At 38.0% G+C, this 17501-nt stretch overlaps 1 protein-coding gene across 1 annotated transcript; it reads left to right on the top strand.

The window, feature by feature from the left end:
* Positions 1 to 642: 642 nt before the first annotated feature.
* LOC141632537 (protein FAR1-RELATED SEQUENCE 5-like) lies at positions 643 to 4589 on the top strand. Its single transcript, XM_074445078.1, has 7 exons — positions 643 to 679; positions 771 to 842; positions 2038 to 2154; positions 2244 to 2340; positions 2467 to 2960; positions 3200 to 4282; positions 4522 to 4589. The coding sequence occupies exons 1-7, from the start codon at positions 643 to 645 to the stop codon at positions 4587 to 4589; spliced, it is 1968 nt and encodes a 655-aa protein (XP_074301179.1).
* Positions 4590 to 17501: the final 12912 nt, after the last annotated feature.

Here is a 17501-nt window from a genome sequence, read left to right on the forward strand (position 1 = left end):
CTTTGTTCCGTGGAATTGAGTGTTCCGTCTGTCCTCATGTTTTGGTCTTGCCTCTACAACTATGATAATATATATACATATATATACATATATATACATATATATATATATATATATATATATATATATATATATATATATATATATATATATATATATATATATATATATATATATATATAGGGGCGGGATCCGTGCGAACTAACTTACGATGCAACCAAATACGAACCAACCCATTATACATCGTTATCTTCTTACGCGCTTCTATCTTCTTCCACAAAAGAAGAACAGCTTCCATGGTTTTCTTCTTCAACCTCTCGCGATTCTCTTCTTGCTAAACTAGTTTCTACCATCACTATCCTCTACGAAACAAGCTTCTAGATTTACAACATTCAGCTCATCATTAATTCATCAAACAAGGTTAGCTTCAATTACTGTTATTTTTTCATAAAATAATTTAATTGAAAATTTTACATTTAATTGGTTTGGTATTTTAGATCAATGCACATATATGGATTGTAGAGTAGTTTAAGAGGTTAATTTTATGCAGAAATTTCAAATTGTTTGATAAATTAGGGTTTGTAATAACCAAAAAATTCAAATCGTTTTTTTAGGGTTTCAATTGGGTTAAATTCTTCAAAGATGGTAACAGTCTCAACCAATTGTTCTTCAACTTCAGGTACGAATTCTTCATTTTTTTGTGCGATGAACATTTTAATTGCAGATTTTTAGATACACTTACTAAGATACTATTGTGATTTTAATTGCAGATGTTTGTACTCAAGAACATGCCTTAGTAACTGAAACCGTAAATGATGAAGATGATTCCCAAATGGTAGATGGTATGAATTCTTTCACTCTTTTTGCATTGATTCTGCATTTTATAAGGTTTGATTTGTTTGATTGATTAAGATGAATTTGAAACAATTTTTCTTATTAGGTTGAGGTTGATGTTGATGTATATGTTGTTGATTGATGAATTTAATTTAATTTGATCGATTGTTGTTCTAGGAGATGTTATTTGAACAATTCGGAGTGATTTAATTGAAGCGATATGTTGTTGATAAGTTGAATTGAATTTGATCGAATGTTTCCGAATACAACTGCGAACAATCGTTGTGTGAATTACTTGAAAAATTCTTTAGGTTAAGGTTAATGTATGTTTAATTGATCATGTTTTCTGTGATTTAATTGAACAATTTCAAGATGAATTTGGAGCGATTATTGTTTTAGGTTAAGGTTTAATCTATATGTTGTTGATTGTTGAACTAAATTTGGTCGAATATTTCAAAATACGACTGCGAACAATTTGATTAGGCATCTCACTCAACCTATCAACCTTTGAGGAGCGCAAACGCTTTTGGGGTTTCATGGTTCTTAAGTGAGTAAGAACTGGGTTCATGATAAGTTGGTTATTATTACAGTCAAAAGCTTCACACTTTAGACAAAATCTCCCTTCATTTTCACAGTCCACACTTTTTTAATAAAATCCCACAAATAAAACTCAAAAATTCAGCAAAAATCTGAATTTTGCTAATCCCAAATCCTAAAAAAGATCAAAACTTTATTTGCATAAATCTTGTTAATTAATGGAAAACCCATTAACAAAATGTGGAAATTATGATGCATTATTAACAACTTGATGTAATGCAATTCAAGCAATTGGTAGAGGATTTGATGTTACTTCTGATATTAGATTGTTGTACTGTAAAGGGTCACCTGGGCTTAGATTGGTTGTGTGTAAGAACTGGGTTCATGAATAGACATGACACATACGAAATTTTAATTTTTTTTGCTGTGTTAATTGAACAATTGATTATTTGATTGATTGTTAAAGTTAGGTGTTTGCCTGTTTATATGACAATGTTGGCAATTTTGTTGTTTCGTACACTTTCCCTCGTTACTTTTCCTAATACCCTTTCCCTTGTGACAATTTTAGCTGTTGAATTACATTAGTTAGAGCTAGGACAATCATCATTTTTCAAAATTATTAGCGAATAAGTGCTCATTTGGCCATTCGTTGTTTACTGACTATAGTTGGTGATACTAATGACATGGATATTTCAACAAATCCAGAAGAAGATATATTATTGCTTACTAATTGTCCAGATCAATTATTAGTGAATGATGTGCCATTAGCGAATGATGTGCCAGGTAAATCATTTAGTTTTATTTATTGCATTTTGTTAGCATGAAGCAAGACGGCAGTTTATAAGTAATTGTTGTTAATTTGAGTGTTCCAGATAGCCCGGAAGTTGTTTCTAGTAGTGAGATTCACGGAGTGCCTCATTGTTCAGAAGAGCTTAAACCATTTGTTGGAATGAAATTTGAGAATTTGGAGTAAGGCTTGGATTTCTACAAAGCATATGCCAAAGCTTGTGGCTTTAGTCCGAGATTGGATTCAAGTAAAATCATTGACGGAGTTACTACACATAAGTGCTGTGTGTGTAACAAAGAAGGTAATAGGCAACATGGTGGGCAAAAAAGGAGGAGGGCAATAACAAGAGTTGGGTGTGCTGCCAAGATTAAGTTTAAGAGACTTCCTACTGGTGAGTATGAGGTGTATGAATTTATCGAGGTGCACTCACATGCAATGGTAACTCCAGCCAGAATGATTCACTTAAAGTCATTTAGGAAGCTCAACCTTGTGCATAAGAAAATGATAATGGATAACTCACGTGTTAACAAGGGGCCTGTGAAGACATTTCGAATGTTTAAAGAGTATGTTAGGAGATATAAAAACGTAGGGGCTTCCTTAGAAGATTTTAAGAATTTTTCAAGGGATGTAAAGAAATACATCAAAGAATATGATGCGGAAATGCTGATAGAGGGCTTCATGCAAAAAAGAGCTAGGTGTCCCTCATTTTACTTTGATTTTGATGTTGATGAGGACAAAAGACTCACTAAGGTTTTAATGATCCAATTGCAATTAAGAACTATGCACTCTTTGGTGATTCTGTGTCTTTTGACACCACATTCGATTTTAATGAATATCGTATGGTGTTTTGTCCTTTTACGGGGTTGACAACCATAAAAAATGTGTCACTTTTTATGCGTTTGGTTTGATAATGCGGGAGAATGAAGAGTCTTTTACCTGGCTTTTTGACAATTTTATGAAGGCAATGGGTGGGTGTTATCCTACTACTCTTATTCTTGACCAATGTCTGGTATTAAAGTGGGGTTAAAAATGTGTTTTCAGGCAACACAACACACAGATTCTGTATGTGGCATATCATGAAAAAATTGCCTGACAAAGTTGGTTCAACCATTTACAAAGACATAAACTTTCTAAAAGAAATAAGTTCTATTGTTTGGAATGAAGATATTGAGCCAACTGAATTTGAGTCGAGCTGGTGTTCAATTATGGAAAAACATGATTTGACTGGAAATGAGTGGCTGAAATCCATGTTTGAGGACCGCAAATTATGGATTCCTGCATATTTTCGGGAAACATATATGGGTGGGCTTCTGAGGACAACTTCAAGGTCAGAATCAGAGTATAGTTTCTTCGGCAACTTCACCAACCCCAACCTGTCACTTGTTCAGTTTTGGATGCGCTTCCAGTCAGCAAGGGATGCTCAACGCTGGAAGTATTCTAAGCTAACTGCTGATTCTAAAAACTCTTCTCCTATCTTGTTAACTCCCCTTTCTATAGAAAAGAAGTGTGCTGAATTTTACACACCACCGGTGTTTTATGATTTTCAAGAAGAGTTAAAAGGTGCATGCTACTCTTGTAATGAGGCCAACAAAAGCACGAAGGAAAGTGACGTGGAGCATTTATTTGTTATGGATCGTGAGAGCAAGAAAGTCTATGAAGTTGATGTTGATGGGAAAACTTTTGTGTATTCATGCAAGAGGTTTCAGAGATTTGGGATACTTTGTAGACATTGTGTATGGGTGTTGCATAATAAGGGGTTTGATGAAATACCTTCTGAATATCTATTGCCGAGGTGGAGCAATTATGCAACATTTCGTCCTATGTTTAATGTTGTAGGGACGTCCTTAGAAGCTGATTGTGCGTTAATTGACACAAGACAAAACACTATCAGTGAATTATGGTCAGGGGTGTTCACTGCAGTGTCACTTGTGGAGGATGATGAGGAGAAGGAGAATGAGTTACTCGAATTGCTTCAGAGTTTCAATGAGAAGTTAATGATTTCAAGTAGTGGTGGGAAGTCAAAAAGTAAGAAAACTCAAATCGAGACACTTCTTGGGTCTAAAATACCTACTAAAGCTCATATTCTTCCTCCAAATCAAGCAAAAAATAAGGGATCTGGTAGAAGTATGACTTCTTAAAAATAAAAGGCAATGGAGGAGCACGCTAAGCCTCTTAGAAAATGTCGTGCTTGTGGGGAAATGGCACGCCATGATAGTAGAAATTGCCAGAGTCAACTTGCTAACAAGTAATCTCATAATCATAATCAGGTACTTTATTTGCTTGTTTTTTTAAAATTTACATATTAGTGGAAGAGGGCATATATACAAAGTATTAATGATATTTTACATGATTTGATGATGTAGGTATTGTCAATGAAACATTTGTGGACTGGGATGCGCAACAATTGTATGCAGAAGGGTGTAACAGTTGACTACACAAGATATTGTATTTTGTTAATGTCCAAATGTAGGAGGAAGCTTTAATTTGAATGGATATTGTATTTTGTTGATGTTAGCTGTTGGCGTATGTTGTGACCTCTATTAGTTATGTTTGAGTTTGAATCAGTATTCTCATTTTCGGTGGATAAATTGTTCCATTGCCTAAGATGCGAGCTTCTGAGTTAGTTTGTCTTGCTTAGGGACCTTGATATTGTATTTTGTTACATTTGTTACTGTCCAAATGTAGGAGGAAGCTTTAATTTGAATGAATATAGTATTTTGTTGATGTTAGTTGTTGGCGTATATTGTAACGTCTATTAGTTATGTTTCAATTTGAATCAGTATTCTCATTTTCGGTGGATAAATTGTACCATTGCCTAAGATGCCAGCTTTTGAGTTGGTAATTTAAAGTCGTTACTTAACGTACCTGGGTTATTTAGACGAAACGTACCCACAATATATGTAAAACGAACCTAAGACTATTTCGAAACATAACTAGCACGTAAAAGGGATTAGACGAAACGAACTTACAATATATATAAAACTAACCTAAGACTATTTCGAAACGTACCGAGTACGTAAAGGGATTAGACGAAACGAACCTACAATATATATAAAACGAACCTAAGAATATTTCGAAACGTACCTAGTACGTAAAAGGGATTAAACGTGGGGCGGGTATCCAAAACGGGACGGGAAAGGGTTTAGGGTTGGGTTAGGCGGGTCCGCCTAATCCAACCCTAAATCCTTTCCCTTACATCGAAACGGGAACCGTAAAATGAGTCCTAAAATGGGAAGGGTGAACCACTTTCCGAGGGGACCGGGTATCCTAAAACGGGACAAGAAAGGGTTTAGGGTTAGATTAGGCGGACCGCTAACGCGGGTCCGCCTAATCAAACCCTAAACCTTTTCCCTTGTTATCAGAAGTGGGTTATTTAGACGAAACGTACCCACAATATATGTAAAACGAACCTAAAACTATTTCGAAACGTACCTAGTACGTAAAAGGGATTAAACGGGGGGCGGGTATCCTAAAACGGGACGGGAAAGGGTTGGATTAGGCGGACCGCTAACGCGGGTCCGCCTAATCCAACCCTAAACCCTTTTCCTTGTTATCGAAACGGGAACCGTAAACAAAGTCCTAGAAGGGGAAGGGTGAACCCCTTTCCGAGGGGACCGGGTATCCTAAAACGGGACGGGAAAGCGTTTAGGGTTGGATTAGGCGGACCACTAACGCGGGTCCGCCTAATCCAACCCTAAACCCTTTCCCTTGTTATCGGGAATGGGTTATTTAGACGAAACGTACCCACAACATATGTAAAACGAACCTAAGACTATTTCGAAACGTACCTAGTACGTAAAGGAGATTAAACGGGGAGCGGGTATCCTAAAACGGGACGGGAAAGGGTTTAGGATTGGATTAGGCGGACCGCGTAAACCCTTTCCCTTGTTATCGAAACGGGAACCGTAAACTGAGCCCTAAAAGGGGAAGGGTGAACCCCTTTCCGAGGGGACCGGGTATCCTAAAACCAGACGGGAAAGGGTTTAGGGTTAGATTAGGCGGACCACTAATGCGGGTCCGCCTAATACAACCCTGAACCCTTTCCCTTATTATCGGGAATGGGTTATTTAGACGAAACGTACCCACAATATATGTAAAACGAACCTAAGACTATTTCGAAACGTACCTAATACGTAAAAGGGATTAAACGGGGGGAGGGTATCCTTAAACGGGACGGAAAAGGGTTTAGGGTTGGATTAGGAAGCCCGCTAACACGGGTCCGCCTAATCCAACCCTAAACCCTTTCCCTTGTTATCGAAACGGGAACCGTAAACTGAGCCCTAAAAGAGGAAGGGTGAACCCCTCTCCGAGGGGATGGGGTATCCTAAAACGGGACGGAAAAGGGTTTAGGTTGGATTAGGCGGACCGCTAATGCGGGTCCGCCTAATCCAACCCTAAACCCTTTCCCTTGTTACCGGGAATGGGTTATATAGACGAAACATACCCACAATATATGTAAAACGAATCTAAGACTATTTCAAAACGTACCTAGTAGGTAAAAAGGATTAAACGGGAGGCAGGTATCCTAAAACGGGACGGGAAAGGGTTTAGGGTTGGATTAGGCAGCCCGCTAACGCGGGTCCGCCTAATCCAACCCCAAACCCTTTCTCTTCTTATCGAAACGGGAACCGTAAACTGAGCCCTAAAAGGGGAAGGGTGAACCCCATTCCGAGGGAACCGGGTATCCTAAAACGGGACGGGAAAGGGTTTAGGGTTGGATTAGGCGGACCACTAACGCGGGTCCGCCTAATCCAACCCTAAACATTTTCCCTTGTTATCAAGAATGGGTTATTTAGACGAAACGTACCCACAATATATGTAAAACGAACCTAAAACTATTTCGAAATGTACCTAGTACGTAAAAGAGATTAAACGGGGGCGGCTATCCTGAAACGGGACGGGAAAGGGTTTAGGGTTGGATTAGGCGGACCGCTAACGCGGGTCTACCTAATCCAACCCTAAACCCTTTCTCTTGTTATCGAAACGGGAACCGTAAACTGAGCCCTAAAAGAGTAAGGGTGAACCCTTTTCCGAGGGGACCGGGTATCCTAAAACGAGACGGGAAAGGGTTTAGGGTTGAATTAGGGGGACCACTAATGCGGGTCCGCCTAATACAACCCTAAACCCTTTCCCTTGTTATCGGGAATGGGTTATTTAGTCGAAATGTACCCACAATATATGTAAAACGAACCTAAGACTTTTTCGAAACGTACCTAGTACGTAAAAGGGATTAAATGGGGGGCGGGTATCCTAAAACGGGACGGGAAAGGATTAAGGGTTGGATTAGGCAGCCCGCTAACACGGGTCCGCCTAATCCAACCCTAAACCCTTTCCCTTGTTATCTAAACGGGAACCGTAAACTGAGCCCTAAAAGAGGAAGGGTGAACCCCTCTCCGAGGGGACGGGGTATCCTAAAACGGGACGGGAAAGGGTTTAGATTTGGATTAGGCGGACCGCTAACGCAGGTCCGCCTAATCCAACCCTAAACCCTTTCCCTTATTATCGGGAATGGGTTATTTAGACGAAACGTACCCACAATATATGTAAAACGAACCTAAGACTATTTCAAAACGTACCTAGTAGGTAAAAAGGATTAAACGGGGGGCAGGTATCCTAAAACGGGACGGGAAAGGGTTTTGGGTTGGATTAGGCAGCCCGCTAACATGGGTCCGCCTAATCCAACCCTAAACCCTTTCCCTTGTTATCGAAACGGGAACCTTAAACTGAGCCCTAAAAGGGGAAGGGTGAACCCCATTTCGAGGGGACCGGGTATCCTAAAACGGGACGGGAAAGGGTTTAGGGTTGGATTAGGCGGACCACTAACGCTGGTCCGCCTAATCCATCCCTAAACCTTTTCCCTTGTTATCAAGAATGGGTTATTTAGACGAAACGTACCCACAATATATGTAAAACGAACCTAAGACTATTTCGAAATGTACCTAGTACGTAAAAGAGATTAGACGGGGGGCGGGTATCCTAAAACGGGACGGGAAAGGGTTTAGGGTTGGATTAGGCGGACCGCTAACGCGGGTCTACCTAATCCAAACCTAAACCCTTTCCCTTGCTATCGAAACGGGAACCGTAAACTGAGCCCTAATAGAGGAAGGGTGATCCCCTTTCCGAGGGGACCGGGTATCCTAAAATGGGACGGAAAAGGGTTTAGGGTTGGATTAGGCGGACCGCTAACGCGGGTCCGCCAAATCCAACCCTAAACCTTTTCCCTTGTTATCGGGAATGGGTTATTTAGACGAAACGTACCCACAATATATGTAAAACGAACCTAAGACTATTTTGAAACGTATCTAGTACGTAAAAGGGATTAAACGGGGGGCAAGTATCCTAAAACGAGACGGGAAAGGGTTTAGGGTTGGATTAGGCAGCCCTCTAACACGGGTCCGCCTAATCCAACCCTAAACCCTTTCTCTTGTTATCGAAACGGGAACCGTAAACTGAGCCCTAAAAGAGGAAGGGTGAACCCCTCCCCGAGGGGACGGGGTATCCTAAAACGGGACGGGAAAGGATTTAGTGTTGGATTAGGCGGACCGCTAACGCGGGTCTACCTAATCCAACCCTAAACCCTTTCCCTTGTTATCGAAACGGGAAGCGTAAACTGAGCCTTAAAAGGGGAAGGGTGAACCCCATTCCGAGGGGACCGGGTATCCTAAAACGGGACGGGAAAGGGTTTAAGGTTGGATTAGGCGGACCACTAAGGCGAGTCCGCCTAATCCAACAACCCTAAACCTTTTCCCTTGTTATCAAGAATGGGTTATTTAGACGAAACGTACCCACAATATATGTAAAGCGAACTTAAGACTATTTCGAAATGTACCTAGTACGTAAAAGAGATTAAACGGGGGGCGGCTATCCTAAAACGGGACGGGAAAGGGTTTAGGGTTGGATTAGGAAGACCCGCGTTAGCGGTCTGCCTAATCCAACCCTAAACCCTTTCCCTTGTTATCGAAACGGGAACCGTAAACTGAGCCCTAAAAGGGGAAGGGTGAACCCCTTTCCGAGGGGACCGGGTATCCTAAAACGGGATGGGAAAGGGTTTAGGGTTGGATTAGGCGTTCCCCTAACGCAGGTCCGCCTAGTCCAACCCTAAACCCTTTCCATTGTTATCGAAACGGGAATCGTAAACTATGCCCTATAAGGGGAAGGGTGAACCCCTTTCCGAGGGGACCGGGTATCCTAAAACTGGACGGGAAAGGGTTTAGGGTTGGATTAGTCTGCCTAAGCCAACCCTAAACCCTTTCCCTTGTTATCTGGAATGGGTTATTTAGACGAAACGTACCCACAATATATGTAAAACGAACCTAAGACTATTTCGAAACGTACCTAGTACGTAAAAGGGATTAAACGGGGGGCGGGTATCCTAAAACGAGACGGGAAAGGGTTTAGGGTTGGATTGGGTGTGGGAAATATCGGTATACTTCATCAAGAAATTCAGATTATAACGAAATTATAATTATGAAATTACGAGTCATAAACGAAATTGCAAAACAAAAAGAATAGAGATTATAATCAACCTTCCGTCCGAGCAATTAGGCCTAAGAACAAATATCGAGATCGATATTCTCCTAATCGTTGCACCCAAAATGCTTCAAGAAATGCCTCTCCTTTTGCTAGAATGAGATCCCTAATTTCTAATGATTTTAGGATTTTTTTTTGTGATGAGAGAATTAGGTAAAAAAGGAAGTGAGAAAAATGACCCCATTTCTCTACTCTTAACCGTGTAAAAGGAGGAGAATAAGGGGAAGATATTTTCTTCCTTTTTTTTGTGTAACAACCGAAAGAAATAAGGAGAATATCTTCTTATTTTCGGTTGTTATCAATATGTATAAAATGTGTATATCTCAATTGTCATTTGTGTCGTCATGTATTAATAAGTCCACACACAATAGTTTGTAGTCGATTTATTAATACCGGTCTGTCAACATTTAATATAACAATTTCGTATAATATATACATTAACTATAAATATCGCATATTTATAATTTGCTAATTAAATATAACTGGTTAAGTTTAATTACGAATTAACATCTTAATTCGTTTAAGCTAACATTATATACATTAATTAAATATAACTGTTTATATTCAATTTACGAATTAACAATTAATTCGTCTCAGCTGATATTATTTAATTGTATTAAATAACCGTCTGATCATCACATTGACTAACCTTTTAGCCAAATATATGGATTAACCGTTTAGTCATATAAGGCATCAATGTGATTATATTTACATATAATCACATCTCTCAAACACATCCTTTAGGTGTGACTTTTAGGGACCAGTTGATCACCGCCATCAGTATGATAATAACGTCAAACTTCTAGCAAGTCAACCGTTATTAATAAACGTTAATCAACTGATAAAATACTAAGTATACCCTGTGAACCTATAAGAGATTTATATACGTTATCACACTAACTGTGGAGGACACAAGCTCCAACAATCTCCCACTTGTCCTCACAAGTGTATGTGCGATAACCGATTCTCATATCCTAAAATTTCTCCCACTCAATGTAAAACAATTTGCAAAATCTGTATTCACAAAGATCGTACTTTACAAGTGATCAATATCAAGAGTGGTTTTCCCGACTAGAGATTAACTTAACTGATAAATGAATCATCATTCGAGCATAGCCATGCATTTCAGTTACAACTCCTCGAGTGGCCCTGAGAAATCGACTCTAGGAACACAATGGACGTCCAATCCACGTCCTGGCACCGAATGTTATTAAACATTTAGGACTCCATTACGTGCTCACAATGTCCTACGAGGTATCGTTATAACTCGCATATGTGATCGATCAGCCAACCGTTTGACTTATGGCTCGTTGAACCCACCATCAATCAACTTCACAATATAATAGCCAGAGTTATCAACTCATGTAGGCGATTACGGACCAAAACAAATATAATGTAATTCAGTTCACTTTGTGGCGTTCAATGTTGTCGTACAATCCACATGAAAAACAAAATATGAAATAATACGATGAAGTTATAAATAGCATATGGAAAAAGAAAATGTATCGAATACATAAGCAACTAGTACAACTCAGGAACACGTTTAATTCCCATGGAAATAACATGCCCTTCATGCTTATAATATTTCAATGGTTTAGTGAGAGGGTCCGCGATGTTGTCATCCGAAGAAATCTTGTCAATCACTATCTCCTCTTGCTCCACGTAATCACGGATCAGGTGAGCCTTCCGATGTACATGTGTAGACTTGTTGCTAGACTTAGGCTCCTTGGCCAGGAAGATGGCACCTCTATTGTCACAATAGATGGTGATTGGGTTATTCGAACTAGGAACTATGGTTAGTCCTTGTAAGAATTGACGCATACATATAGCTTCCTTTCCCATACTTCGAGCGGCATAGTACTCGGATTCGATAGTAGAATCATTACAACATCCTGTTTGGAACTCTTCCAGCTGACCGCAGCACCATTAAGAGTAAAGACGAATCCAGACTGAGATTTCGAATCATCTCGATCTGTTTGGAAGCTAGCATCTGCGTAACCGATTGCACATAGCTTAGTATCTCCTCCATAAGTCAATACCCAATCCTTAGTCCTCCGTAGGTACTTAAGGATATTTTTAACAGCTATCCAGTGTGTTTCACCTGGATTGCCTTGGTACCGACTTGTCATACTCAATGCATATGCCACGTCTGGACGTGTGCATATCATGGCATACATGATTGATCCTATGGATGATGCATAAGGAACACGACTCATGCGCTCGACCCCTTCAGGTGTCTAGGTGACTGAGACTTGCTCAAATGCATCCCAGACATCATTGGAAGGTTCCCCTTCTTGGAGTTGGTCATGCTGAACCTTTCAAGAATCTTATCTAAATAAGACTCCTGACTCAATGATAACATCCGTCGTGATCTATCTCGATAGATACGGATTCCCAATATGCGTTGTGCCTCACCCATATCTTTCATCTGAAAATGGTTCTTCAACCATCCTTTTACCGAAGATAAGAGAGGAATGTCATTCCCAATCAAGAGTATGTCATCGACATACAATGTCAAGAAAACAATCTTGCTCCCACTCGACTTGATATATAAGCATGGTTCCTCGACCGATCGAGTGAAACCATAATCTTTTATCACCTGGTCGAAACGATGATTCCAACTCCGAGAAGCTTGCTTAAGTCCATAAATGGAACGTTTAAGCTTGCACACTTTCTTAGAATTTTCAGGATCTATGAAACCTTTGGGTTGTACCATGTACAACTCCTCCTCCAAATAACCGTTTAAGAAGGCGGTTTTCACATCCATTTGCCTAATTTCATAGTCATGAAAAGCGGCAATCGCTAAGATTATCCGAATGGAACGCAGCATAACTAGGTGTGCAAAAATTTCATCATAATGCAATCCGTGCACTTGAGTGAAACCTTTTGCCACTAGTCGTGCTTTATATGTATCTGGTTGCCCCTCTACAGAATGCTTTATCTTGTAAAGCCATTTGCACTGAAGAGGTCTTACCTTGTTAGGTAAATCAACAAGATCCCATACGTCATTCTCATACATGGAGTTCATCTCGGATTGCATGGCTTCAAGCCATAGCTTAGAGTCGGAACAGGTCATGGCACCTTTATAGGTAGCGGGTTCATTACTCTCTAGGACCAAAACATCATTTTCCTCGACCATACCAATGTATCTGTCTGGAGGATTAGAGACTCTACCCGACCTTCTAGGTTCCTAAGGAATATTAACTGTATCATTAGTTGAAGGAACATCTTCCTCCATCTATTCCTCGGTTGTTGGTTCTTGAATCTCCGACAGCTCGAAGGTTCTATTACTTGACTTGTTCTCGAGAAATTCTTTCTCTAAGAACTTCGCACTAGCCGCAACAAAAACTCGATGTTCGGTAGGTGAATAGAAGTAATGACCAAACATTCCTTTTGGATAACCAATAAAGTATGTCTTGACCGATCGCGGGCCGAGCTTATCCTCGTATCTCCACTTGACATAAGCCTCGCAGCCCCAAACCCGAATAAAGGACAAGTTAGGGACCGTTCCCTTCCACATTGCATATGGAGTCTTGTCGACAACTTTAGACGGACTTCGGTTAAGTATAAGAGCAGCTGACAAAAGAGCAAAACCCCATAATGAATCAGGTACTACCGTGTGACTCATCATGGATCGAACCATATCAAGTAGTGTTCGATTTATCCGTTCGGACACACCATTTAATAGTGGTGTTCCAGGTGGAGTTAACTGTAAAATTATTCCACAGTCTTTAAGGTGATCAAACTCATTTGAAAGATATTCGCCACCCCGATCTGATCGGAGTGCTTTAACCTTTCTTCCTAGTTGTTTCTCAACCTTATTCGGGTATTCCTTGAATTTTTCAAAAGACTCACTTTTATGCTTCATTAAGTAGACATATCCGTATCTACTCAAATCGTCCGTGAAAGTGATAAAATATCTATAGCCGTCTCTTGCGGTAATTGACATAAGTCCACATACATCAGTATGTATGAGTCCTAACAGGTCATTAGCGCGCATTCCAACACCTTTAAAGGAAATTCGAGTCATTTTTCCGATAAGACATGATTCACACGTGCCAAATGATGCGAAATCAAATGTGGAGATTGTTCCACTTTCAATGAGTTTCTTTACACGTTTTTCATTTATGTGTCCCATTCGACAATGACATAGATAATTTGATCTTTGTCACCAACCTTTAATTTCTTATTATTCACATGTAATATATCTGTGGTTTGATCTAAGATATAAATTCCATTCATGGAAACTACTTTGTCATAAACCATTTCATTAAAAGAGAAAATACAGCTATTGTCCTTTATTGAAAATGAAAAACCGTCTTTGTCAAGTACGGAAACAGAAATAATATTCTTAGATAAACTGGGTACATAGTAACAGTTATATAAATATAACTCAAAACCACTCGGGAGCTGGATTACGTATGTTCCCATTGAGATTGTAGCAACTCTTGCTCCATTCCCGACTCGCAGGTCCACATCACCCTTTGCGAGGGGTTTGATGTTTTTTAGGCCTTGCAAATGATTACACAGATGAGAACCACAACCAGTATCAAGTACCCAAGTTCCGAAAGTTGCATGGTTAATCTCAATCTTATGAATATAATATGACATACCAACAGGAGTGACGCGGCCTGCTTTTATGTCCTCACGGTACACGGGACAATTCCTCCTCCAATGCCCAGTCTTGTGACAATGGTGGCACTCAACGTTACCGTCCTTGCTATTTGCCTTGCCTTCTGATCCACTAGTCTCACCAGGCCCACTCTTACCGTTTCCTGACTTCTTAAACTTTAGCTTTCCTACAGTTAAGTATTTGAGCTTACCGTCAGCAATGGCAGCATTCCTTAATGATGCCTCCCAGTCCGCAAAGTTGGACCCGTCATTCTTCAGTCGGGTGGACTGATTCATGTGGTCCATGAAAGTTTTGAGCTAGGACTCGCGTGCAAGTGTGGCACTTGGCATAGGGATATCATTATTTCCAGCCATTTGTTGTAAGCAGTCTTATCAATATAAAACGAATTCTACACTGCGAAAAGAAGAATAAAAACATAATAAGCATACTCATCGTTATGATTTAAGTCTAATGCAAAACTGTTATAAGCGAAGACTCAGGCATTTATACAATTAACCTCCCTCAAGAATTATATAAATGATCCCAAGACTCAATTATCTGTAAATTGATAAGCCAACCTCTTGGCTAATTCTACTGTTAGAATTCTTGGTTGATAAATTTCTGTAAATTCTATCTTTAGTCCATCATAATCACGAGAAACTCTTCGGATTATAATGTTGAGGTAAAATAAGTCAACACAAACTACTTACCCAGCGTAGAAGGGGTCACATGGAGAATAAGGTCCTATATGCCTACCGACGAAGAAGGGATTCATAGTTGTTTGCCCTTATAAAGACTAGTCTCAATTTTAGTTATAGAGGAAGATCTCATCAACTTTATTTTAATTCATTTTGAGTGAACTAATATCTAGCATGCAAGAATGAATAAACTAAGATGATGGCTTAAAATAGTGTGACATCTTTATGTCCATGACAACTAACATTCAATCTATATGAGTCAATTTTCATGCATATTAGTAGGTGGTTTGGTTTAGGCGGAATATGATGCACTAATTATCATGCGATGAAAAGCAACATGAAAGGAAAAACGTAAAATAAAAAACAAAGTCCTAGTGTGGCCTATCTACCAAAATGAACATAAATACAACTTTGGAATCCATCCTTGGACCCGAGAAGCTTGTCTTCATGTTCCATCTTGGTCCATGTAGCGGGAGTGAGTAATCCAATCTCCATCTTTAGTCTTCTCAAAATTACAATAAAATTACAAAATAAACCTATTTAATTCTAATTTCAAAAACATAATACTAAAGAAAACCAAAAGGAGATTCGAGATCTCCAAATTACATTAAGATTATGTTTCCATCATTACGAAAACATAATCAACTAAGGCCACACTAGGTAATACAAATTACAACCGATTGCAAAAATACGTAAAATAAACCATTCAACAAATCATTCAACTAAATAAAAATGCATCAACTATAAATTAATCATTCAAGACATAATTCCTTAATTATGTAGAGTAATTTATCCAAACCACCTATTTAAAATGATCAAAATTATGTGATAATTCCTCAATTACTCACAATAATTCCAATCTTGATTCACATTAACTTATAATATGAATTAATCTAACATTATTTTAAACCTCTTTAAAATAATTTGGGTATCTAAAATTTGTGAACTTTTTCACAACAAATAATCATACATTATAAATTTAATGTATAATTATTAATGGCCAAAACACAAATTTTTTTTTTTAAAAAAAATGCTCTCGGCATTGCTAAAAAAAAACAAAAACAAAAAAACAGTTTTTTTTAAAATGCCCTCGGCATTCCAACCATAAAAACAAAAACAATTTTTTTTATGGCTTGCGGCATATTGCCCAAAAATCGAAAAAAACAGTTTTTTTTTTCTTTTCGAAAATTGACCCCTTTTATGAACAAATTTGTTTAATGTTGCTAATATAACAAGATTGGCGTAATCATCAACTTTTAATTTAAATATAGATTCAAACTAGATGATTCAATTTAACCTCTTAAAAATAATATCCAAATTATGATTAAATCGATTATCCGAATATTTGATTCATCACAATTGATCTGAACATTATTAAATTTAATGATTCATGATTCTAAACAATAATTTAAAACCATGTATGCCAAAAAAACTATATAGCAAAACAAATGAACAAGATCAATCAAAGCGATTTCCATTTCCATTTTAATTTAATTCTTATTAAATCAAAACATCTACAAATTTATCATATTATCATCTTAACATATTAAAACAACAATATCAATAAATCAAAATGAAAACAAAACATCAAAAACCAAAAAAAAAGTCTCGGCAAATTTTTTTTTATTATTCGGCCGAATTTTTTTTTTCTCAAATTTTTTTTTGTTTAAATTCATTTATGGAAATCATATAAAAATAATTTCGTGGCCTATGCTCTGATACCTCTTGTAGGAAATATCGGTACACTTCATCAAGAAATTCGGATTATAACTAAATTATAATTATGAAATTACGAGTCATAAACGAAATTGCATAAACAAAAAGAATAGAGATTATAATCAACCTTCGGTCCTAGCAATTAGGCCTAAGAATAAATATCGAGATCGATATTCTTCTAATCGTTGCACCCAAAATGCTTCAAGAAATGCCTCTCCTTTTGCTAGAATGAGATCCCTAATTTCTAATGATTTTAGGGTTTTTTTTTGTGATGAGAGAATTAGGTCAAAAAGGAAGTGAGAAAAATGATCCCATTTCTCTACTCTTAACCGTGTAAAAGGAGGAGAATAAGGGGAAGATATTTTCTTCCTTTTTTTCATGTAACAACCGAAAGAAATAAGGAGAATATCTTCTTATTTTCGGTTGTTATCAATATGTATAAAATGTGTATATCTCAATTGTCATTTGTGTCGTCATGTATTAATAAGTCCACACACAACAGTTTGTAGTCGATTTATTAATACCGGACTGTCAATATTTAATATGACAATTTCGTATAATATATACATTAACTATAAATATCGCATATTTATAATTTGCTAATTAAATATAACTGGTTACGTTTAATTACGAATTAACATCTTAATTCGTTTAAGCTAACATTATATACATTAATTAAAAATAACTGTTTATATTCAATTTACGAATTAACAATTAATTCGTCTCAGCTGATATTATTTAATTGTATTAAATAACCGTGTCATCATCACATTGACTATCCTTTTAG

Source organism: Silene latifolia, chromosome Y (genome assembly GCF_048544455.1).
Source record: "Silene latifolia isolate original U9 population chromosome Y, ASM4854445v1, whole genome shotgun sequence".
NCBI classification, from domain to species: Eukaryota; Viridiplantae; Streptophyta; class Magnoliopsida; order Caryophyllales; family Caryophyllaceae; genus Silene; species Silene latifolia.

Bases quoted from the DNA above. Each gene is read 5' to 3' on its own strand.
- LOC141632537 (XM_074445078.1), top strand. From the start codon at position 643: ATGGTAACAGTCTCAACCAATTGTTCTTCAACTTCAG. The intron at 843-2,037 runs GTATGAATTCTT...TACTGACTATAG, and splicing joins TGATTCCCAAATGGTAGATG to TTGGTGATACTAATGACATG. The intron at 2,155-2,243 runs GTAAATCATTTA...TGAGTGTTCCAG, and splicing joins ATTAGCGAATGATGTGCCAG to ATAGCCCGGAAGTTGTTTCT.